The following is a 22,547-nucleotide window of genomic DNA, read 5'->3' on the forward strand; positions in this document are numbered from 1 at the left end:
CCAGCATTTGATCTGGTTAGCACTCCCTTTCAGTCTCAAAAATGTCCCCCATTTGACTACTAGACAATTTTACATTGCACACGTAGCTCCCATGGGCATGGAGGGAGAGATAAGACCCCATGCCATTCACCAGGTCATGAGGGAATAGGCCTCTGGGCTTTTTCCCAACAAAGAGATTCAACTTCCAGCTTCTGTGGCAGCCCCCAGTCTGTATTTACCTTCTCCTGGCCCCCAACCCCGCCCCCAATGCGTACATAGGGAGTCTCGACTACTTAGGCAGGAGGCACAATCATTTTAGATTAAAAATTGAACAAAGAGACCCCTCCAGTGAGAGGTGAGATGAGGCCTAGCACGGCGGTCTGAGGAGAGGAGGGAGAATGCCATCGTGGGGTGCAGGTCCTGTGCAGAGCCAGAACTTGGGGAAAGAGAGGCCTCCATGCTCTTTCAGCTGATCTGTCCTCAACAGTTACGGGCAGAGCCTGGGAGAGGAGATGGGGTCAGCTTGTGAGAGTGGTTGGAGTGCTTTCTCCCCAGGGCACGCACACACACACACACACACACACAGCCCTCATGTCTCATGTTCTCCTCAGCCTCATCTGTGTCTGTGTCTGTCTTACCTGGAGTGATGAGAGGCGGGGCGTCCCCTGGCCGGTGGCTAGGAAAAGAAAAGGGGTGAGGTCTGTACCCACCCGTTTTGTCCTCTCCCTCAAGACTAGAAGATTCTCAACCTCCCCTCCACTTCCTGTCTATTTTTCCATCGGAGGGTTGTACCATCCCAGGGATCAAAACATTTCAGGCTTTGGGCTCTCTGAGCATTATCAGGTCTGAGGAATAAACCTGGAAAATTTTAGTGACAGGAATTCTCCAGGGCAGACCCTGGAGGCCTGACCTCTTTCTGTGAGATTTAATTCTTTCACCCCTGAAAGGTGTCTGTCCAGTATGAAGTAGACACACACTGGGAACCCATCTCACCTGGTCTTCTGGCTGAACTTGCATTTGCATTTCCCACCTGTTGGGGAGAGAGGAATGGTCAGGAGAGGAGACCCACAGCCCTGCCCTGCCCACTCCCCTGCCAGCTCCTCCACTCACTCATGAGGACGATGATGCCAACGGCGCACAGAACCCCTGCACAGATGAGCCCACCGACCCGCAGGCTGTACCAATCTAGGAGAAACCCAGAAGGGGCCCTCAATGCCGGCTGATGTCCTCCCCATCCCAGCCACTTGACAAAGATGCATTGAGCACCTATGATATACAGGGTGCTAGGAATACAGCAGTGCAAAAAACAACCTCAGCCCTTCTGTGTTCACATTCTAATTAACACAGAAGAAAGTGACAAGAGATTTAATGTAGGGTCAGGTGGAGAGCAGCGGTCTAAAGGCATATAAACAGGGCCAGGGGACAGAAAGTTAGAGGGTAGCACTTTTAGGGAGAGTGATCAGGGAAGGTCGGTCTGAGGGGTCCCCTCTGAGCAGAGACCTGAGGAGGAGAGGGAGGGAGCCATGGGACAATATAGAAGAAAGTGTTCCAAGCAGAGGGATCTGAAGACGCGAAGGTCCAGAGACTGGGAGTCTGTCTGCTCAGTCTGAGCAACAGCAGAGAGGCCATTATGGCCTGAGCAGATGCAGTGGGGGGCTGGGGGGGGGAGTAAGGACAGAGGGGTGCCAGAGAGCAGATCAACTGGACCCTGGAGGCCACAGGAGGATTTGGGCCAAATAGCTCAGCACCTCCAGACAGTTTTCTCAAGTCAACCCTTCTTCCAGGAGACTTGATTTGAACCATAGCAACAGCTTCTTGTGCACTGTCCTCACTTCCTGTGTGTGTCTAACTGTCTTACCTGATAGTCATGCATGTTCCTGAGGACCAGGCTGGTATGTCTTGTTCTCTGAATCCACTGTGTTTACTGGTCCATGCCCCAGTCCAAGCCCCTTCTTATCCTTGCGTCTTTTCATGTACATCAGACCCTCACCCAACCCTGTGTGGGAACTTAGGCACAAAACAGTAAGACGGGTGGGGGTATTGAGGGTGAAGGGAGGGGCACCAGCTCTTACCATAGTAGAAAGGACTGTTTTTATCTAAAAGGAAAGAAAAAAGGAATATGAATTCAGGACAATAGCCAGGATGCAGGGGTCCCAGGGGAGAATTTGGGGTGGGACTGGTAGATGAGTACAGTCTGACTCACCTTCCGGGTCGTTGGCGTCCAGGGCAGGAAGGCCTGGTGAGAGAAGTGGGGAAGGAGAGGAGATGGTGGCGCTGGGTTCAGTGACGCTGGCAAGCAGAGCCACTGGGCCTCAAGGACCTCAGAATAAGGTCCCCTGACGGATAGTTCCCTGCCTCCTGAGAGTGCAGGGGTCCAGCCCCAAACTAGCATGTCCCATCTTGAGATATGGACCCTCCACTCAGCCCCACACCAGCATTTTGCCTCCTGAAATAGGTTTTAATCTGGGTGGCTTTTGGCCACCTTTTGGCCTGATGTTTCCAGATACCTGGCTAATCCACGCCTCCTCCAGAAACGGAACAATGTTCTTGTCTACATGGCAGATGGCATCAGTCCCCAGCCATTCTCAGAGCTGATCTCCCCATTCTGCCACATCCACACCCCACCTGTTCCGATGTTTGCTCACCATTCCCTTTTAAAGCAACTTACTCATTATGAACTTAGTAACTTTATGTAAAAATGCAACTTGCCATCACTATCCTGAATGGAATACCAGTCTTGCTCCATGTAACAGAAAAACAAATACAATGAAAGCACAGGCCTAGGATTAAATTCTGGCGAGAAGCACTGAGCTGCTTTAGCTCTGGGCCTAAACTCTGTTATTCCTTTGTTAAAGGGAGATTAATAATTTTTAATTATATTTAAAGCACAAACACGTAGTGCTTACTGTGTACGAGGCACTGTTCTAAGTACCTCTCAAGTACTAACTCATTCAATCCTCACAATGACTCTGTAAGTAGGTGCAATCATTGTCCTCATTTTTACCAATGGGGAAACTGAGGCACAATCAGTAACTTACTACATACCCACTAAGTTCCCAGTCACCCCTCATAATAAAGTGTCAGGGAGGTGTGAAAGACAGTAGCACAAGGCTGAGTCTTCTCCTTGCTGTCATCAACGAGGCATCAAGACGGTGCCCATGGAGCTGTGTGAGCTGCTGCTATGAGAAGTCCTGTCTTTGTGTTCTCTTGAAACCACCAGTGCAACACCTTTTCCCTCAGAGACCTGACAGTCACCACCTCACAGGGGAGGCAGAAAGCCTGGGAAAGACACATGAGGTTTCAGGGGAAAGGCAGTTCAGGGATGGTACTCACCCGCCAGGACAAGGAACAGGCTCAGGACCACTTGTTGCATGATGGAGCGCTGGCCTGGAGAGTGGGGGGGGCAGAGGGGGGGCCAGCTTTAGCAGGGCCACCAGGATGCCACCAGGGCCTCTGGTTCCCAATCCCCTCCTACTCCCCTCCTCACCCAGGGTACACAGCTCACCCCCGGGGGCAGACAGGCTGGCACTGAAGACTTAGAGATAAGAAGGAGCCGAAAAGTGCAGTGAGGGCTGGCTGAGAGATCAGACCTGATGAGGGAGCAGCAACAACAACTCACTGGACATGGACTTGAGGCTTTAAGTGAATCACCCTGGCAACCAAATGAGGGAGAAGTTGCCTATGGTTATCCCCATCTTACAGATTGGGAAACTGAGGCTCTGAGAGATGGAAGTGGGTGACCAGGGTCTCCTTGCCAGGAGGCCGGATTTAAACCAGGCCTGGCTCTGCAGGAGCCAGGGATACCTAATTCAGGACTCTCAGAGCCTCAGGGTGTTTTGGAAAATGGAGTATTAAAAGCCAGGTGGCAGGAGGCCCGGTTCCGGGAGTGTCTTCTTTAGACAGCTCGGAGCCTGCCCACCCATGCCCAGACTTTGCTGCCGCCCAGGGCAGGGTGTGGAGGAGAGAACACAAGACTGGGGTGAGGGCAGGGGCAGACTTGGGAAAAGAATTGACCTGGCTGCAGCCCCAGCCTCATCTTCTGTGCCACCCTGACCCCTGACCCCCGCTTCTGCCCCAATCCTACCCATCCCACCCCAGTCCCTGGTCCTGTCTCTATCCCAGTCCAAGCCCCAGCCCCAGCTCCTACCCCAGCCCGTGCCAGCAAGCTCCTCCTGGCAGCAAACTTCCTCCTCCTCCAGGGAGGCCTGCCCAACATGGAGAGGACCCTTCTGTCTCCTCCTGGTCTGGGGTTAGTCCATCCTCCCACCATCCTGTGTGCCTGTGATAAGCCCCCAGTCTCTGGGCGTTGTCCCCCTGCCCTCTAACTGCCCCTGCCCCACAGTCACAAGCATATGTTGTATAACTTTGATAGCAAGAGCTTAAACTTATTTTGATCTACCCTGCACAGGGCACTGACAAATGACCCTACTGGGTTTTCACTTATTTATTCCCCAACCACCCTGAAGGTCATCTTTTATGTATCCCATTTCATGACGGGAAAACACATATCCTCTCCAAGCCCAGTAACAAGCCCATTTAACAGTTCCTGCTCTGTTCCTGTTCACAGCTGGAGAGAGCGCCCCCTTCTCTCTCTCTCTCTCTGTTGCCCTCATCTAACCCCCGTCCCAGTTGCTTTCTCGTTTCCTGCTCTTTCTCAGACCCCACCCTCTCCCTGTGCCACTAGGTCCTGGGAATCCGCTTAGCTTCTTGTTAATCCCACATGCGGGATTCATAATTGTATTTTGAGCATCGTTTTTCCAGGAAGTGGCCCTGTAGCTTTGGGGAGCATTACTAAGGCATTTAGGAACCCAAAATGTTTTGGGGAGAGCTGGAATGGGTGTGTAGGCAGGACAGCCCAGTGATTCTGGGATCAGGTCTCTAGATGGTTGGCTGTTGTCTAAAGCTACCTAGGAGGCTTTGTCGCTCTGACTATACTGTTACTAGTAACAAGAGCGTGCGTTTATAGAGTACTCATTCCATGGCAGGCGCTGTTCTCAGTTCTGTGCACTTATTCATGCGTATAATCTTCGCAGCTTAATGAAATTGGCACTATGATTATCCCACGTTGCTGTTGCTACCCTGTAACCCCTACGAACTCAGCTTAATGCTGTATACTCTGTCACCTGGGACTCCGAGTCTCAGCCCTTAAGCCTCTTTCCATGGATCCCTGCCCCACTGTGAGGCCTCCCCAGGTCAGGGGAGACTGATGGTGACCTCAGCTGTGCCCCAGCCCCTGCACAACATTTCCAGCCTGGCTCTCCCATGGTAGGCCACTGGGAGCTGGTGTGTGGGGGTCTGCTGTCCTCTTCCCAGGTCAGGCCATTGTTGGAAGAGTCCCTGGGCTGCTCCTGAAATGCCTGCTGTTGGTGTGAGGCTTGGAGAGGAATGCGGCCTGCAGATGGAGGCTCTGCCCACCCCTCTCAGCTTCTTCCCGGCCCCAGAGGTCCTGTCTCTGCCCTCTGCTCTCCCCTCTTTTCTTCCATGATGGTGGCCAGGCCATTCAGGCATGCAGAATGATTCCCTGTGTCCCTGAAATCTTCTACCCAACTCCCCATTTTACAGCTCCTCAGGAAACATTACCTTCTTTTCCTAGATCCATAGGACCCCAATCTTTAGTCTAGCTAGTAACCCCCCATCCACTCTGATACCCCCAGCCACCCCTAGACCACTTAGAGACCCCCATCCAGGCACCCCCAACCCACCCCTGGCCACCTAGACACCGCTGATACTCCAGATACTTCTGATCCACTCAGACACCCCTGATCTTCCCAGACACCCCAATCCTACCTGTGGGCCTTCTCCTCACCCCAGCTGGCTCACCCAGCCCCTGAGAGGAGAACAATGGAGGGGACAATCTCATTAGGGGAGGGAGGCTTTCTCTAATCCCCTATCCTTCCAGAAAAGCACCTGGAAGGAGGAAGGTTCTAGGGTCTTTAACAGAGAGTAGAGAGGGGAGGGGCTGATAGTTTGGGGGTAGAACCAAGAGGGGGTTGGAGAGAGGGTACCCCAGTCGCTCACCTGTGTGGCTCCCTAGGCTGCTTGTAGGTTCCAGGTTCAGCCCGAGTCCTGCCTTTATCTGCAGCTGCCACGCCCTAAGCAAACCTGGGCAAAGCTGGGCAGGTAGAGAACAAGTCAGACTCCCTAAAGCACAGGGGCTCTCACCCCATTCCTGCTCTTAAAGAGACAGTTCCCTGCTGCTGTCCCCACTAGTGACAGGGAGTTCCCTGGGGTCTAAGATCATAGCAGTCTCAGGTGAAGTGTAGAGAGAATAGGATGGGCTGGAACTCTGCCCCGCACATTAGAGGAGGGGGCTTTCTTCAATCTCCTGCCCCTCAGAAAAGGACCTGGAAGGAAGAAAGTCCAGGGTCTTTAACAGCAGGGCTTCTGTCTGGTGGCATGGTGGGGGAGGGAACTATAGGGGTAAAACAGTTTAATTTCTTTTACTTAGACTGTGTGTTGAGCTTGGAGAAGGGATTGGTGATGATTATGGGAGACCTAATGTCCCCTTCCAAGTCACTTGTTTCTCTTGACTTGGTTTGAGGATCAGCAGAAGATGCTGAGATGACCAAGGTCATAAGGTGGTGTGGGATGCACAAAGGGTAGGGGCGGGGTGGGGCTGTTGGGCCTTAGACCATGACCCCTCCCTCATTGTGCCATCATGCCCTAAAGAGATTGGGAACTGACTCCTGAGCACTAAGCCAGAACTTCCTCGCCCAGGCTTTTCCTAAGAGTGTTGGGAGCCTGGGTCTACACAGTGGGCGTTGAGATGGGGGGCTGTGTCCCACTCCGGATAAGGCCCGCTGCATTGGGCAACTCTCCCTTCCTCTCTCTTCTCCCTCTCCTGTTCCTCCTCCTCAATGCATTCCTTCCGGCTGGGGTCTGTGCAGGCCCCCGCATGGTCCCCGTTGGGGTGCCCCCTCCCCCCAATTCAGCCTTTTTAGACAGAAGGACTTTTGTCTGGGGGCTGGATGGAGAACAAGGCGCCTTTGAGTGGCTGGCGGAGGATTGGGGTCACGGGGAGGGGCAGGGCCAGGAAAGGGGTGGCTCTATGCTGGCCACCAGCTGGACTCCAGGCGACCCCCAACAGCACCACAAGGGGTGGGGAGGAGGGCTGCAGGAGCCAAGCCAGGGAGAGTGTACTATTGGGAGGGTGGAGTGAAGGACAGGAAAAGGGGGTTTGGAAGATCAAGGATCTGTCTTCTGGGGACTGTCTTCTGGGGGCAGGGAAAATGGACTCCCCACTTCTCAGCAGGGAGGGACAGGGAAGCAGGATTGCTCGCCCAGCTGCATGCCTCCTTTATGTGGTTCCCCCAGGCAATTTCTTAATCCCAGACCCTAGACTAAGACAAGCCCTCCCTGACCCCCAGTCAGGAGGGGCCAGTCCCTGCAAGGAATGGAGGGAGCACTCAGGAAGGGTGGGGCTTTGTCAAAGTGGGAAATTCAGGGGGGAATAGAAACAGAGGAAGGGGAGGCCGTGCGGGGATTCCAGTCCAGCTAAAGGGTCTTTGTGTCTGAGCAGATAGCATCTCTTGCCTAGACATTTCAAGATTGTAATATCCCTGGGGAGACCCCTTAGGTGGTCTTGGGAGTGGAGCTGTTTCTCCCTCTGCCGGGAAGTCCGGGAACTGCAGGCATCAGAGAGCGGGAGGGGCTGAACGCTCCTTTGCGGAGAAGGAGGCTTGATTTGCCCACCTGTGCCAGAGTCTGCAAACTCAGATGCCAAAGGGGCCAGGCAAGAATCATGAACAAGTGCAGCAGGACAGGCGTGAGATTATGAAGTACGGTGGCAACTGGGCAAACAGGAGAACTATTGTCCTGTCTAAAGGGTAGCCACCAAAAAGACTGGAGCAAGCTCACGTGGACAGATAAAGAAGTACTTCCCAGATAATTTGCTAAGGGAAAAAAGCAAGATGTAGAGAAGTATGTTACCATTTGTGAGGGGAAAAATAATGTATGTGTATATTCTTGTGTATGAATAAAATATTGCTGCTTTGGGGAAGGGAACAGGGAGGGGCAGAATGGGGTGGAAGAGACACTCACTTATCATATACCCTTCTGTACTTTTGAATTTTATATCCTGAAAATGTACGACCTTGGGAAAAAAAAGTTTAATTTAAAAAACGAAAGGGTAGCCTCTACACAGTTCCAGCCAATTGCTACTATGTGTTCAATAGATATCAGAAACCCGAATCTTTAGGTGGGATTTCCAGTATTAAAAATTGGATCAGATTTTTTTTTTTAATTATGCAGGTCAAACAGAACACATCGAAGAGCTGATTTCAGCCTGGTGGACCACCACCTAGAGACTTTTGCCATCATCATTTCCTGAATCTTTGGATATCCAGACATTTATGGGCTTATGCCGAACCCAGGCCAACCATAGCTTCCTCCAAGGGCTGGCCCTGAACATGCCACATCCAAGAGTGAGTTGGGGCTGGGGCTGGGGCTTATGGCAGGGAGGGGTAGGACCCGAGACCCCCTGTGGATGTGTGGATGGGTAAAGTTGTGCACACTGGGACCCTGGGGGGCATGCAGCCTCTTGTTGGAGGTTGACTCTCTTTTGGGATGAGTCTTCCAGGCCAATTTGACTTTAGTCACATTTAAAGTGTGTATATATATATATATATATATATATATATATATATATATATAATAAAATCATTTGAAATATTACCCCTTCATTCTGCCTTTGAAACCATTTGGCCCTGAAAACCCTGTTGAAGCTGTGATTGGCTGCTATTTCTCAGCATCCTGGGAATTCTTGCCAATGAGAAAAACCAAGCCTATAAATAGTTTCTGTCATCTCCCATCTCAGACCCACTGTCCACCTACGTGGCCACCATCACAGCACAGACTCTGGGGAATGTATCAGGGTAGGGTGTATGCAGAAAACATCCCCAGGACTGTCACCCCAAGCCTGCCCATGGCCAGAGGAAAAGGCACAATTGAGGAAAAGCTTGGTCATGTTTTGTGACTCCCTTTTGAAAAGACTTTGATGAACAACTAACAGTGGAGGAGACTGTCTTTGGAAATGTCTACACAAAGAAGGGCAGGACACTTCTGAGATGCAAGAAACAAGAAAAATAAATAAACATAGACACAGGTAGAGAGAGATGAAGTAAAGGAGGCAAAACACTAAGAACTGGTGAATCTCTGCAAAGGTTATTCAGCTTCATTGCACTGTACTGTTTATGTAACTTTTCTGTCACTGAAAAAATTCAAAATGAAAGTTGGGAAAAATCAATAAAAATCTTAAAATTAAAGTTAACACAAAATAATAAATCACAAGACTAAAAAACAAGAGCAAAAGAATGGAAGAAAAAGGAAATTCAGGGTAACCTAAAAGTCAATAATTTAATTGAACTTAGGTAGTAATATATTTATGTATAGATTATATATTAAATATATTACATATAATTTTTTCCTTTTAGATAAAAGCCTGTGTTCTTTTTTGCCCTCCCACAATGTCTTCCTTTTCCTTCTCTTGGATCAGTTCCCCGTCTGTGACCCCTCCATTACTCAGCTCTGCACCTCCCTAGTGGTGGGTGTCTTCCCCCCTCCTGGCTGCTCAGCTCTGGCCTGGCAGTGGTGGGTGGCTGAGGCTCTGTGGCTGGCGCTAGGGCTGGCAGGCTCCTGCCTGGCTGCAGAGGCAGGGAGATGAGTCTGCAGTCCTAAGAACTTGGCTAGCACTGGAGGCCATGGGGAGGTACTGACCCAGCAGCCTGCTGGCAGCGGGACCCCTGACATCTCAGCATTCCCATCCCCCTTCCCCTGCACCTCAGTATCCAAAAAGGTGATGCTGTGCCCAGCGAGAGCCAGCTCCAGAGCCCTGCACATCCCTGAGTCATTTGCCTACTATTGCTAACCGTCTCTATTTTCAACGAACAATCCTGACGCATGCACGCAGCTGCAGGACTTACTGCTAGGCAGGCATAATTCTCCCAGTGGAGGAAGCTGTGACACAGAGGAGTTCAGTCACTTAGCAGCAGTCACACAGTTAATTAAGTGTCAAAGCTGTGATTGCAAGCTAGGTTGTCTGACTCCACAGCGTGTGTGTGTGTGTGTGTGTGTGTGTGTGTGTGTGTGTGTGTGTGTGGTGACAAATGAAAACAGGGCGCCACAAACCTTTGAGGGTCCCAAGAACAGACAGCATGGTGGGAAGAAAGAATAAGACTGCAGAGAATATTTTCAGAACCCACCATCCCCCACCTCCATTGCCCCATCCTGACCCAGCCTCCATCCTCTCCCTACAGGGAGGAGCTGTCTCCTCCCTGGTCTTCTGCTCCCGCCCCTCCCCCACAGTCTGCTGGCCACACACAGTGGGATGGAACCTATGAACCCCTGAGTCAGGTCAGGGTCCTCCTGATTGGGACCTCCTTAACTACACCTCATTCACAATAAAAGCAGTGTCTTCACCGCGACCCATAAGCCCCCTCCAACTGGTTCCCTGTCACCTCTCTGATCTCATCTCCTCCTCCCCATAAGCCCCTCACTCACTCACTACTCCCTGCTATTCCTCTAACACCCCAGGTACCTTACTGGCCTCCAGGTATTTGCACTTGCCTTTCCGTCTGGGGATTCACTCCTCCTGCAGATGTGCGCATGAGTTCCTTCTCATCTCCTTTCTTCAGGGCTTTGCTCAAACATCACCTTCTTGATGAGGCTTTCCTTGGCCACTCTATTTAAAACCACAGCTTCCACCTGGAAACCACCGCCCCTCCGCCCTCCAACCTGTTCTCGCCCTTATTTTTTCCTGTGGCACTGGCACGTATCACCTTTTTTTTTTTTTTTTTTTTAAGGAGGGCGCAGCTCACAGTGGCCCATGTAGGGATTGAACCGGCAACCTTGGTGTTATTAGCACCACGCTCTAACCAACTGAGCTAACCGGCCGCCCCACTGCCTTCTGATATACTGTATAATTAATTATACACCTCTTGGCTATGTTTGTCTCTCTCCCCTCTGGAATGTCAGCTCGGTGAGTGAGGGACATTGTCTATTCTATTCCCTCTGTGTCTCCAACACTGAGCACAGGGTCTGGCCCATAGTAGGTGCTCCGGAAATATTTGTTCAGTGAATTAATGAAATCCATTCTTGATAGTTACTATATCACGGGCCCATAACAGATGAATGAGGTAACCCATTCTCCTTAAGTAGATTACACTTTGGGGGCACACAATAGGCCCACAGGTGGAGAGGGAAGGAACTCAGAGCTAGAAAGCCTAGGTCCAAATCCTAGCTCCACTTTCTTCTTATTGTGTGACCTCAGGCAAGGAAGTCTCCCTCCAGGGCCTTGGTTTCCCCATCTGTAAAATGGGGATAAGAATAACACTCACCCTGCAGGGTTGCCCTTTGGATTAAACAGCATTGTTGTGTGGAATGTTGATAGCGTGACTAATTCTGAAAGCTGTTCCCTTCCTGGAACGGGTGGGGTGGAAGGGGCACCGGCTGTGTGTATTCCAACAGCCAACAATGGAACTCTTGTAGGCGGGGGACCTCAGGCGTGGAAAACACATTCACCCCTGTGGTTTCCAGACCGAAGGCTTAGGTCTCAGAAGGCAGGTCTTTCTGGGCATTTACATTCTTTGAGGATTGTTGCAACAAGAAATACTGGTTTGGGAATGTGAGCCCACAGAGGTGTATTCCCATTGTATCCTTGTCCCTGGAACAGCAGTTGTGAGGGTTGGGGGGATCTCTCCCATCTGTAGCTCCTGAGGCTAGGACTAGATTTGCCTAAGGCAAGCTCTGGGCCACAATGATTGGTTCAGTAGGGTCCAATCAAAGTGAAACCCGGGGATTTGTTTAGTAATTGGGGGAAGAAAAGATATGGGGTTTGGATGGTGGGGAATGTGCATTGGAGGCCTGGGAATTGCAGTATTTTGCCACCACAAGAAAAGTCAGCCTGAGGACAAAACTAACACCATAGAGGACCACAGACTAAGAGAAAAGGTGAGAAACAGCCTCAGCACCCTGATCAAGCCATGCCTGATCTCACCATGGAATTTTCAGTTATGTGGTCTAAAATTTTGACTTGTTTAAGGGAGTTTTAATGGGGTTTCTTGTTATTTGTAACCAAGAACAGCCAAACTGGCATACAAAGAAATTCCGTGAACCCAGAATCACAGCACTTTCACTGGGATATGTCACATGGCTTTTACTTAGTTTGAACCAATGCATTTCTTTTAGCTTCAATCAGTTAATTGAAGTGACTCATATGGCAGAGTCACTTATAGCCACTTTATGCCCACAGGCTTCCCCATCCCAGGCCCCCTTGCCAATGGGTGGGACCATGACTAATGCTGGCCAAAGTGCTATGAATTATGAACGTGACTTCCAAGGTGAAGGACTGAAGAGTGGGGGTGCACATATTATGAGGGTGGCATCACAGGATGGAAGTGAACTTGAATGGTGTCCTGGAGAATACTGTGAAATGCGTAAGAAGAGAGAATAGTCCTTGGTCATGTCGGGCCAGGGAGATATCAGGTTAGTTTGCTACTACAGATAGTCTCCTAACCTAGATGATCCTGGCTGACTTGATAGCACTCAATGTCAGCTGTCATTATTACTGAAGTCTTTTCATCAGGGAGGGTCGTCAGGGAAGACAGTTATCCAGCAGGGTGTGCAGTCACGCAGCTTGGGTGGTATTGACCTAGGAAAACATCATGGAGGTGGCATTGAGACAACTGGTGAGATCAAGATGAGAAAGACCCTCTCCTGGCAACACCCACTCACCACAGGCCACCAGGTGTCTCTAGGGCCGCACAGGGAGGCCATGTCACTGGCATTCCTGGACAGAGCTCCCCATCACCACATGGAAAGTGTCCCTTGAGCCCCCGGTGGCACAGAGGTAGTGGACACAGTTCTCCACGTGGACCCAAGGCTCCACAGCCTCATTGCAGGCCTGGTGGGGCCCATCACAGCATCCAGCCATCCACAGAAAGCCCGGTATAAGACTGCCTACGCCTGTGGTTGAGCCATGGGCATCAGAGAGCCACATGTTGTTGGAACCACTGAAGTTATCCCGAGCACCCATGTGAAAGTCCCCACTCAGGCCACAGAGGGTGCTAGCGCAGGTCTCGGGCACTGTTACCCAGAGGGCATGAAATTCACGAAAGGCCATGGAGAGGACAGAGGTCACCTGGACTGTGATGGCCAAGTACATGAAGAAGGTCCAGCCAAGGCAGGCTGGTCTGGGATCCGTTCACCTGGAACACGGGTACATGGGGTGTCAGGCAGTCCTGCCCAGATACCAGCCCCTTTGGGCTCCCCTGCTTCTGCCCCTGTGATCCACTTTCCACGTGCATCTGAAGAGTCCTTCAAAATCACAAATCAGATCCTGTCCCTCCCTTGCTCAGAACCCTTCCGTGGTTCCCTAGCACACTCAGATAAATTCCAAACTCCTCACCATGGCCTGTGCAGCCCTACGAAACAGGCCTTTGTCACCTCTTTGTTCTCATGTCCTCTCACTCAGTCCTTCTGCTCCAGCGACACGCCAGGCACCATTCCAACCTGTGGACCTTTACACTGGCTGTCCCCTCTGCCTGGATACTCTCTCTCCTGTGTCTACATGACTCCCACTGTCATCTTCTTCAGGTCTCTGCCCGACTGCTTCCTCGCCCGCCCTGTCTTAAAGCATAACAGCCCACTGCACTCTCTTGCCAGCTTTATTTTCCTCCAGAAAAAAAACCTGTATTACCTTCCGACATCCTGGAAGTTATGTACATTATTACAGGTAAGTTATTATTGCATCTCATTATAATGCTTAAGTCTTTCTCCAGGGATTTTTGTCTATTTTTCAACAAAATAAACAAAGTCTCTGCCCTTGGAGAACTTCTATTCTGTCAAGAGGAAGACAGACAGGAAATAAAGAAATGATTAATAGAAAAGATGATGTAAGATACTGGCAAATACTTTGGAAAAAAAATGAAAATGGGGGATTATAAAAAAGAGAGACTTGGAGAGGTGGCTCCTTTCATGGGGGTGGTCAGGAAGGACTTCTCAGAGGAGGTGACATTTAAGCTGAAACTTCAAGGATGAGAGTGCATCAGCTACGTGAGCATCTCAAGGAACAGTGTTTCAGACAGAGGGAACAGCCACTGCCAAGGCCCTGATTTGGGGGCTTGGCTGGAGTGTCGGAGGGACAGCAGAGAGGTGATCGCGGCTGGAGAAGAGTGAGTGAGGGGCAAGTGGCAGGAGATGAGGGCAGCGAGGTGATAGAGGCCAGTTTTGTGGGGTCACATAGGCCACAGTTTTGCTCCAGAGGAAGATGGAGCCATGGGAGGGCTTTGAGATAAGATCTATGTGACCTGATTTAGAATTTGAGAGATTGCTGCTTTACTCCCTGCCATGGGGGGCAGGGCACTGCTTAGAAAGCCGGTGTGACTTCGCAGTTATATGTTTTCTTTAGCGCACAGCTCCTAAAACCCTTGCAATTACCTGAGCGATTGGAGTGCTAGAAGCATCTTCTATTCTGATAGTTGGTCTTTGACCCTAGCTCCTGATGCAGAGCTCCTAAATCTCTTGGAATTTTCTGGATGACAGGAGTGTCTTTTATTCTAATGAGGCAACATTTGGTGGGCCCCATCCCCATCCTCTGAGGAGAGGAGAGGGGTTAGGCATTGAGTTAATAACTGATCGTGCCTATGTGATGAAACCTCCATAAAAATCCCTGAAGTATGGGGTTCAGAGAGCTTCCGGGTTGGTGAACACATTCATGTGCTGGAAGATGCATAGGGACAGAAGCGCTTGCGTTTGGGACCCTTCTGGACCTCACCCTGTGTACCTCTCCATCTGGCTGTTCATCAGTACCCTTTGTAACGGCCTGTATAATAAACCGGTAAATGTGTTTCCTTGAGTTCTGTGAGCTGTTATAGCAAATTATCAGAAGTGAAGAGAGGTTGTGAGAACCCCAATTTGCAGCCAAGTCAGACAGAAGTGTGGTTAACTTGGGGACCCACCACTTGTGATTGCTGTCTGAGGTAGGGGGTAGTCTCGCCAGACTGAACCCTTATCCTATGGAGTCTGACGCTATCTCCAGGTAGATAGAGTCAGAATTGAGCTGAACTGTAGGGCATCCAGCTGGTGTCACAGAGAATTGCTTGGTGTGGAAAACCCACACATCTACTCACAGAACTGTTCTGTGTGAGCAGAGAATAGTACCATTAGCTCCCATTTTATAGATGGGGAAGCCAAGGCACAGGTAGGTGAAGCCACCAGGCCAAGGTCAATAGCTAACGAATGGCACAGTGGGATTCAAACCCAGGCTTCTGAGCCCAGTACCAGCACTTCACTGCCTCACCACATTGTCTACTAGAGCTAACACCCTGGTAGGTCCCCGTCCATTTGTCCTCTACTTGTGGGGTCCAGAATGAGAGTATCAATGGAAGCTCACTTTTCATATGTCTTCAAGCTGCCAAACAGTTAAATGACATATGTTCTATCTTCCTGCCTGACACATGACCTTCCTAATTCCCTGGACGCCAGCTGTGAATTTAGGGTTTTTGACTCCTCAGAGCACCAAGGAGAGGCTGTCCCAGGGCCTCCTCCTGTCTTCCCAACCTTGGCTTTGGCTCACACTGCAGGGAGTCTTACATACTCATGCCACCCAGCTTGTGCTCCTCAGCCCAGCTTGGTCCCCTCACCTCCTGCGATGGGACCTGTGTGCACAATGTGTGCACATTGGCTGCATGGGCCACTGTCGTAAGGACGGTCAATGAGGGCCCTGGAATGGGCTGTGAGCCTTTTATGCAGGGAATTCCGGCTCCTGGAGCGTGGTCTAGAAGGGGGTTGGCAGGAGGCATGGACTCCAAGGGCCACTGCCCAGAGGTCCTTGGACCCTGCAGCCCCTGGGGAAGGGTGCAGTCAGAGGAGGCCAGAGCAGGCCCTCTGAACTGTAGGGCTGGGGCAGGGACCCTCTGCCCAGTTCTAAGGTCACCTCTCCCTCTCCAAAGTGGATGCCACTGGGCTACCATCTCATCAGCCTATTATTTATGTTCATTAGTCATCACGGTTCTCTGAGACCCAGGAGCAGACTTAGGTGAGACTTACCTGGACCACCTCAAACTGTCCTCCCCGCAGTGACAGCCGCCATCCTGCCGTGTTCACGTCCACCTGACAGGCCCATGTGGCACTCGACCTCTGCCAGCTGGTGAAGGAGGTGTGGTGGGATCAGCATATTCTGTTAACACCTCCTGGCCAGGCCCTTGAAACCGGTGGTGGGTCCACTGAAGGTGTGCAGGTGGGGGTCTCCGGAGAGCCAGTGTCTCGTAGCGCAGGGGGTGACAACCCCAAACACCCCTGTGCTGGCAGCACAGCTCGTGGGGCCCACAAGCATGAGGGTGGCACTCAGGCAGGTGTCCAGACCCATAGCACATGCACTTCTGGTCACAAGTGGCTGTAGGCAACACCTCAGTGCTCAGAAGGATGTAGTGGCCCTGCAGGTGGCAGCTGCATCGAGTGTGTGGCATGCAGATGCCGTCTCCAGGGCAAAGACCTCATGGCAGAAACAGCTGGCCGTGCACTGGCGGGTGCAGGTTGCTGAGGAGTTAAGGCTGGTACATGTGTATGGGCAGGTGGTCCACAGAAGTAGTAGTAGCTGTTGGCGGGACCTGTCTCACCTGGGGGAGGGAATAGATGGCCTGGGGCCACCACCCTGAAACCCTGGGTGCTTCAGTCAGGGGGAGAAAAACCTAGGATGGGTGCAGGGCAGGGAGGGATCAGGGATGGACCACAGGACGCTTCCCAAATCACCATTGTGCCTGGTTAATGCTTTCCCTCCATGTGTTTTATTAATATCATGTCCGTGGGTCACTTAAAAATTGTGGCATGTGATGAACAATGAAGACAACTCAGGATCAAGTGCAGGGAGGTGGAAGGTAGATTCAAAAAGGGCTGAGAGGGGCCCTGGTTCTGGTGTGAGATTTGGGTCACCATATCCAGGAGCAGGTCTTGGGGTCTCCCTAGGAATGAGGGGTTCCAATCAGCCGGGGAAGATGGTATACTAGCTGACCAAAAGGGTGAGGGCCTCGTCAGAAGGTGAAGGGGCACTTACTGAGTCCCAGGCTGGCTCGCCACTCCAGCAGGCAGACCACACGCAGAGCTCGGCGTAGGCCTCCAGTGTGATACACCGCATGTGGTTGCCCGAGCCGTAGTAGCAGAGGTCGAAGACACAGGCCTTTGTGTAGGACACAGGGTCCTTGTGCCAGTGGCACTCGGCAAAGGGCCTGGAACAGTTCACCAGAACTCTGCAGAGCTGCTCCACACGGGGCCAGTCCTGGCAAGGCTTGATGCCCCCAGTGTCCTGCCAGCAGCTGGGGGATCCTGGGGACGCAGCATGGCCACCTCCAAGCCTCGTGTCCTGCCGCCCTGCCTGGCCAACCCTGCCAGGCCTCCTCCTCCAGCCACCCGACCATCTCTCTCTTTCAGCCCCTGACAGCTCCTGGCACAGTTTTACAAACTTAAAAACCCCAACCCACAGTAGCAAGTGACTTTCATACTGTTGCTCAGCAGAGTAGTTGTTGGAACATGGATTCTGGAATCAGCCTCGTTGGCTTCAAATCCCAGCTCTGCCACTTGGACAAATCTCTAAATCTGTGCCATCCAATACAGTAGTCACCAGCCACCTGTGGCCATTGAACACTTGAAATGCAACTAGTGTGACCAAGGAACGAGATGTTTATTTTAAATTAATGTACATTTAAACTTAAATAGTATGTGAGGTTAGTGGCTGCTGCATTGGCCATCTCTGGACTAAAGTTTCAGTAAGGGGGTAGTTTTTCCAGCCTCTTTTTTGGGAGATGGTAGAGTGGAGTATTTAAGATCACAGGCTCTGGAGCCAGGCTGCCTGGGTTCCAATCCCTGTTCCACCCTTTCTTCTGTGGAAACTGGGGCAAATACTGATCCTTCTGTGCCGTGGTTTCCCCACCTGCACTAAGGAGCCCTGCATGTTTGCTATTAGTGGCCTGTTTCAGCCTATCTGTCTTTGAGGCACTGCCTGTTGGCCCACTCTGTGCCCCAGCCCAGTCTTTCCCCCAACCCAGGCCCCTCGGCCCATTGTGGCCACTCACCCAGGCCACCTGTCCTGGGTCTGCCAGACATTGCTGAAGTTGGCATCACTGGGGACGGGTGCCCTGCTGGGGAATAACTTGTTATTGCTGGAGTCACTATTGAAGTTGCCACAGAGTCTGCAGAGGCAACCGGGTACTCAGGCCCCACCCGCAGGAAGAGTGCGTTGCAGCTATTGAAACACACCTGGAGCTGGGCGCCCACCTGCAGTAGCACCAGGTTCACCTCCCACCACATGTGGGTCTCAGGGCCCAGCTGCTCCGGGAGACTCACCACCTGGCTGTCCACCCGGGGGTGGGGGAGCTCATGGTCTGTCTCCTCCTAATACCTCCTGTCCCTGCCCAATACCAGCCACACACCCCTTCATGACCCCTATAACATGTATGAAGGGAGGGAGGAAGCGCTAAGAGACATGTCCAAGTTCACCATCCAAATCTGAGCTCCCGTCTTATCCCAAATCCCGTCCCCCCACCTTTTCCATCTCAAGCCAAAACCAGGTCATCCTGGAAACCACCCTCTTTCTCACCCCACATTTGATCCTTTCAAAATATTTCAGAATCCCACCACTTCTCCCCGCCCCTACTACCCTCTCCCTGATTCCAACCACTGGCCTTTCCCTCTCGGACTATTGAATCAATCTACCTGCATCCCCAGGCCCCCAATAGTCTGTTCCCCCACAAAGCCAGAGAGAACCTTGCCGCATTTAAGATTATAACCCTCACCCCATACACACATGCTCTCCCAATCTTCTTTTCATGTTTTATTTTTCTGGGACTTACTACCATCTACTATATATTTATTTGTCACTATCTCTTTCTCCCACTATTATATTGTGAGCTCCAGGAAGAAAGGGACCTGTTTTGTTCTTGGCTGTGCCCCCAGAATGTAGAAAAGGGCTTGACACAAAATTAATGTTCAGTAAAGTTTTGCTGAATGGATGGATGATGGGTGGGAGGATGGATGGGAGGATGGATGGATGGATGGATGGATGCATGGATGGATGGATGGATAGATGGATCAATGGTGTGCTATATTATTGGGGATGATTTGATACAGGGAGTTTTAATGAAGGGGTGGGTTGATGGAGGGGTAGATCAATTGAGGAGTAGAAGGATGGAGATGGAGAGGTAGAGGGATGGATGGATGGATCAATGAATAGACGGAAAGGTGGATAGAGGGATTGAAGGATGGAGGGATGGATGGATAATTAAATGGAAGGATGGTTGTAGGGATTGATGGATGGATGCAGCATGGGCTTAAATGGATGAGGGTAAGATGAGGGATTGACCTGGACAGGGCTGAGAGTAGGGCTTACCCTACTACCTTCTCACCTGAACTTGCTGCCTTCGTTCCAGGATCACACGGGTTTTCAGTGCTGAGTGCCACCTCCACGCAGTACAAGCAGGACATGTGCTGGCTAAGGACGTGCCTGTTGGAAGCCTCCACACTAAAGGAGGATCCCCCAGGGATGGAGCCAGCCCACAGGAGTGGGCCAGGTGGTAGGTGCAGGTGCCTTGGAAGTGAGCCACGGCCCCATCAAAAGTGAAGTAATGAGATCCTCCAGTGGCCATGCAGATGCCGAGGGGGCTCTGGCAGCCCAGCTGGCCACCCCACAGACCACAGACCTTCCCAGCAGGGCATCCAGCCGGCTGCAGCACAACCGCCCTGATCTGCCACAGCTGCAGTGGCGGGGGCATCGGTTCAGCCAGACCAGGTGCTGCACCAAGGGAGGGAGGCCCGACCTGGATACGTAGTAGAGGCTTGGGTCAGGCAGAAGTCTGGGCCTGGCAGCTGGACTGGAGAGAGCAGAGGCCGAGGCGTTGGCTCAGCTTGAGGATGGGCATGAAGATGATGCTCAGAGTCAACAACAGGTGTGCCTGATGCTCATGCACAGTGACACCTGCCTCTCTCAGCGGAAAGCCCAACCCACTGTTAAGGGCACAGTTGGGGGTCGATCTGGAGTCCAGATCTGGCTCTGTCTCTTGAGAGCTGTTATCTGGTATTCTGTTTCCTCCTCTGTCCAGTAGGGGTGACAAAGGGCTGTTGGAGGCTCAGTGTAACTGTGTCCATGAGACACTTTGCACCCAGGTGGCCCACAGTAAGCTGCTGACATACATTAACTATTATTATTATTAAGAACATGCTGGTTCAGTGCTTAACACACAGTGAGAGCTCAGAAAATTGTACCTGTTATTACGAAGACAGGATTACACACACAGTAAATGACCAAAACATGTTAGCCACTGTTATTCCCATATATTGTTAAATACTTAGCACAGGTACAGACCAAATGCCCCGTCCATATTGGCCATTATTATTATCATCATCATCATTATTTTAGTATGCTTCCACGCAGATAGGCACATCGTACGTGCCCAAATATATTGGCCATTGTTGTTGTTGCTATTATAATTATTTTTATTACAGTGTTTAGTCCAGGCATGGACAAAAAGTAAATACCCAATACATATTCATTATTAGCAGTAGTAATGTGGGAAAGACATATAGTCAGGACTTAAATGTTGATCATTAAAATAACACTAAAAACAATAATAAAGCACACAGAATCTTGTACTTATTGATGCTAAGTAATTGTACCTGTTGCAATTATGGGTTTTTTATTATTGTTATCATTGTCATTATTATTATCAAAATGGTTCATTGGGCCGAGCACTCAATAAATGATGGCTGAAAAGAAACAATACTACTAACAGCAACAACAACACTAATAAGCATTTAGCACACATTCCTGAGCACAGGGAATGGCCTTAGTAAAAATCTGTAATAGTATTGGAATCATCAATAATATAGATGTGAATTGTAACATATTGTCAATCCCCAATCTGCCAACCACACTAGTTGAATATGGGTGTCCTGGATTGGAGGCCCATACCTGGCCTGTTTTGGGTGTTCCTGACCCTCAAGATGCCCGGGCCTCCCTCACAGGAGCAAGGTCCAGCCCTCCACTCATCTGTTAGGAGCAAATGCTGTGCACGCAGCCGCACTTTTGGGGCACATGTACCAGTCTGGGGCCCACAGGTGCCGGTTGTTGTTCCAGCACAGCCCTCGGCCCAGGCATGACCACCGCTGGGCTGGTGCTGATGGGCGGGGACTCAGAGACGCAGGTCATGGGATTCCAGGCAGAGCTGGCAGCCACTGTGCTTGGGGCACGTCGCGGCTGAGCAGGGAGCAGAAAACATCGGGGCTAAGGTGGCCTAGGATCTGCACACCCGGTGCCCCAGCTCCCTGTCCGAGGACTTCCAATCCCAGCCCTGTTGCCACCAGCGTCCAGTTGCCTCACCTCTCCAGGACCCAGCAGCGCCAGCCCCCCATCCCCCATCTCTAAAATGAGTTCTTTAGTACTGGCCTCAGACTCATTTTGAGGATGAAGCAAGTAAAACAAATTGTGACAGTGGCCTGGCATATCCTGAACCCAGGAAAAATGTACACTATTATTCTAGAAACAACCCCTAGTTGGCCTACCTTTCCCACTCCATGAACACTGACCTGACCCTCTCCCCTACTCCAAAGCTTTTGAGGGCCCCCTACTGCCTGTGTGTGTGTGACGGGGAGACAGGAGGTCAGAGAGCAGGGCATGGTTTTAGAGGTGTCTTGACCCCCAGGATGGCCTCCTGGGTTCTTTTGGTGCCTTTTGGTTGGACAAGGGAGTAGTGCCCCCGCAGAGAATGTGCCTTGCCCCTATTGCAACTCTAATGTTCAAACCAATGACATCCAAGAAGTAGAGAGCCAGCAAAAACTGCAGTATAGGGCAGGAGAGCAGGGTGTTTCAGGGGTGATCAGAAAGATCTGAATATGGACTAGGTTTTTCATGATATCAGAAAATTACTGTTCATTTTGTTACGTATGAGCAAATAAATCATGGCTTTTTTTCCCCTATCTATTAGAGAATCATGCTGAAGTATTTACAGGTTTACACGCTATCTGGGATTTGCTTTACAGAACGTAAATGAATAAGGTGAGGAGTGGGTGCGTAAAGAAGGTTGGCCACAACTTGGCCGTAGTTGAGCTGCCTCGTGGATTCAGGAGCATTCTATACTAGTATCATATTCTACTCTTCTCTCTACTTCTGTTTACGTTTGAAAAATTCTATAGTATAGAATGAAGTAAATTAAAAAAAAAAAGAATTGGGGGATGTTGTTATAATAACATTTCTTCCATCCCTGGAGAAAATCTTGGATTTAAATCTCAACAGTGTCCTTTGCTAGCTGTGGATGAGTGACTTTTCCTCTGTGAGCCTCAGTTTTCCCAACTTTAAGATGGGGATAAAAACAGTCATTGTCTGTCACTTACAGGGTGTTTCTGAGGAGGTGAGAGCAACAAGTGCATGGAGCCCTGAGCCCCGTGCCTGGGACAATGAGGGTCAGTATCAGCAGTTGTTGGGATTGTTACCTTGGTATCTCTGGGAGGAAGGTGGGCCTCACAGGTCAGGCTTTCTAATGGTGGAAAAGGATACCCAGTCCACTTGACAGGGAGTCAGGGAAGGGCAC

The 22,547-nt window shown here is 50.9% G+C and overlaps 1 protein-coding gene and 1 long non-coding RNA gene across 3 annotated transcripts; one reads left to right on the forward strand and one right to left on the reverse strand.

Moving 5' to 3' along the window:
* Positions 1–272: 272 nt before the first annotated feature.
* On the reverse strand, positions 273–10,667 carry FXYD3 (FXYD domain containing ion transport regulator 3). 2 transcript variants are annotated; one of them, XM_088800700.1, is made up of 9 exons: positions 10,514–10,667; positions 5,998–6,091; positions 3,313–3,366; positions 2,183–2,215; positions 2,052–2,075; positions 1,090–1,164; positions 973–1,009; positions 618–655; positions 273–479 (listed from the first exon to the last, which is right to left on the reverse strand). In XM_088800700.1, exons 3-9 carry the CDS (start codon positions 3,350–3,352, stop codon positions 460–462), a joined length of 267 nt encoding a protein of 88 aa, XP_088656826.1. In that variant the 5' UTR covers positions 3,353–3,366; positions 5,998–6,091; positions 10,514–10,667; the 3' UTR covers positions 273–459. The 2 variants fall into 2 exon arrangements, with proteins under 2 accessions (XP_088656826.1, XP_088656827.1); XM_088800701.1 differs by having other exon boundaries at positions 10,543–10,584.
* Positions 7,115–9,401, forward strand: LOC148757574 (uncharacterized). The gene is made up of 2 exons (XR_016022217.1): positions 7,115–7,899; positions 8,230–9,401. It is a non-coding gene; the product is annotated as an uncharacterized LOC148757574 (long non-coding RNA).
* Positions 10,668–22,547: the final 11,880 nt, after the last annotated feature.

This window comes from Rhinolophus sinicus, chromosome 8, assembly GCF_057876585.1.
Source record: "Rhinolophus sinicus isolate RSI-liver-muscle chromosome 8, RSI-T2T, whole genome shotgun sequence".
NCBI classification, from domain to species: Eukaryota; Metazoa; Chordata; class Mammalia; order Chiroptera; family Rhinolophidae; genus Rhinolophus; species Rhinolophus sinicus.

Bases quoted from the DNA above. Each gene is read 5' to 3' on its own strand.
- FXYD3 (XM_088800700.1), bottom strand. From the start codon at position 3,352: ATGCAACAAGTGGTCCTGAGCCTGTTCCTTGTCCTGGCGG. The intron at 2,076-2,182 runs GTGAGTCAGACT...CTTTCCTTTTAG, and splicing joins GGACGCCAACGACCCGGAAG to ATAAAAACAGTCCTTTCTAC. The intron at 480-617 runs GTAAGACAGACA...CTCCTCTCCCAG, and splicing joins CCCGCCTCTCATCACTCCAG to GCTCTGCCCGTAACTGTTGA.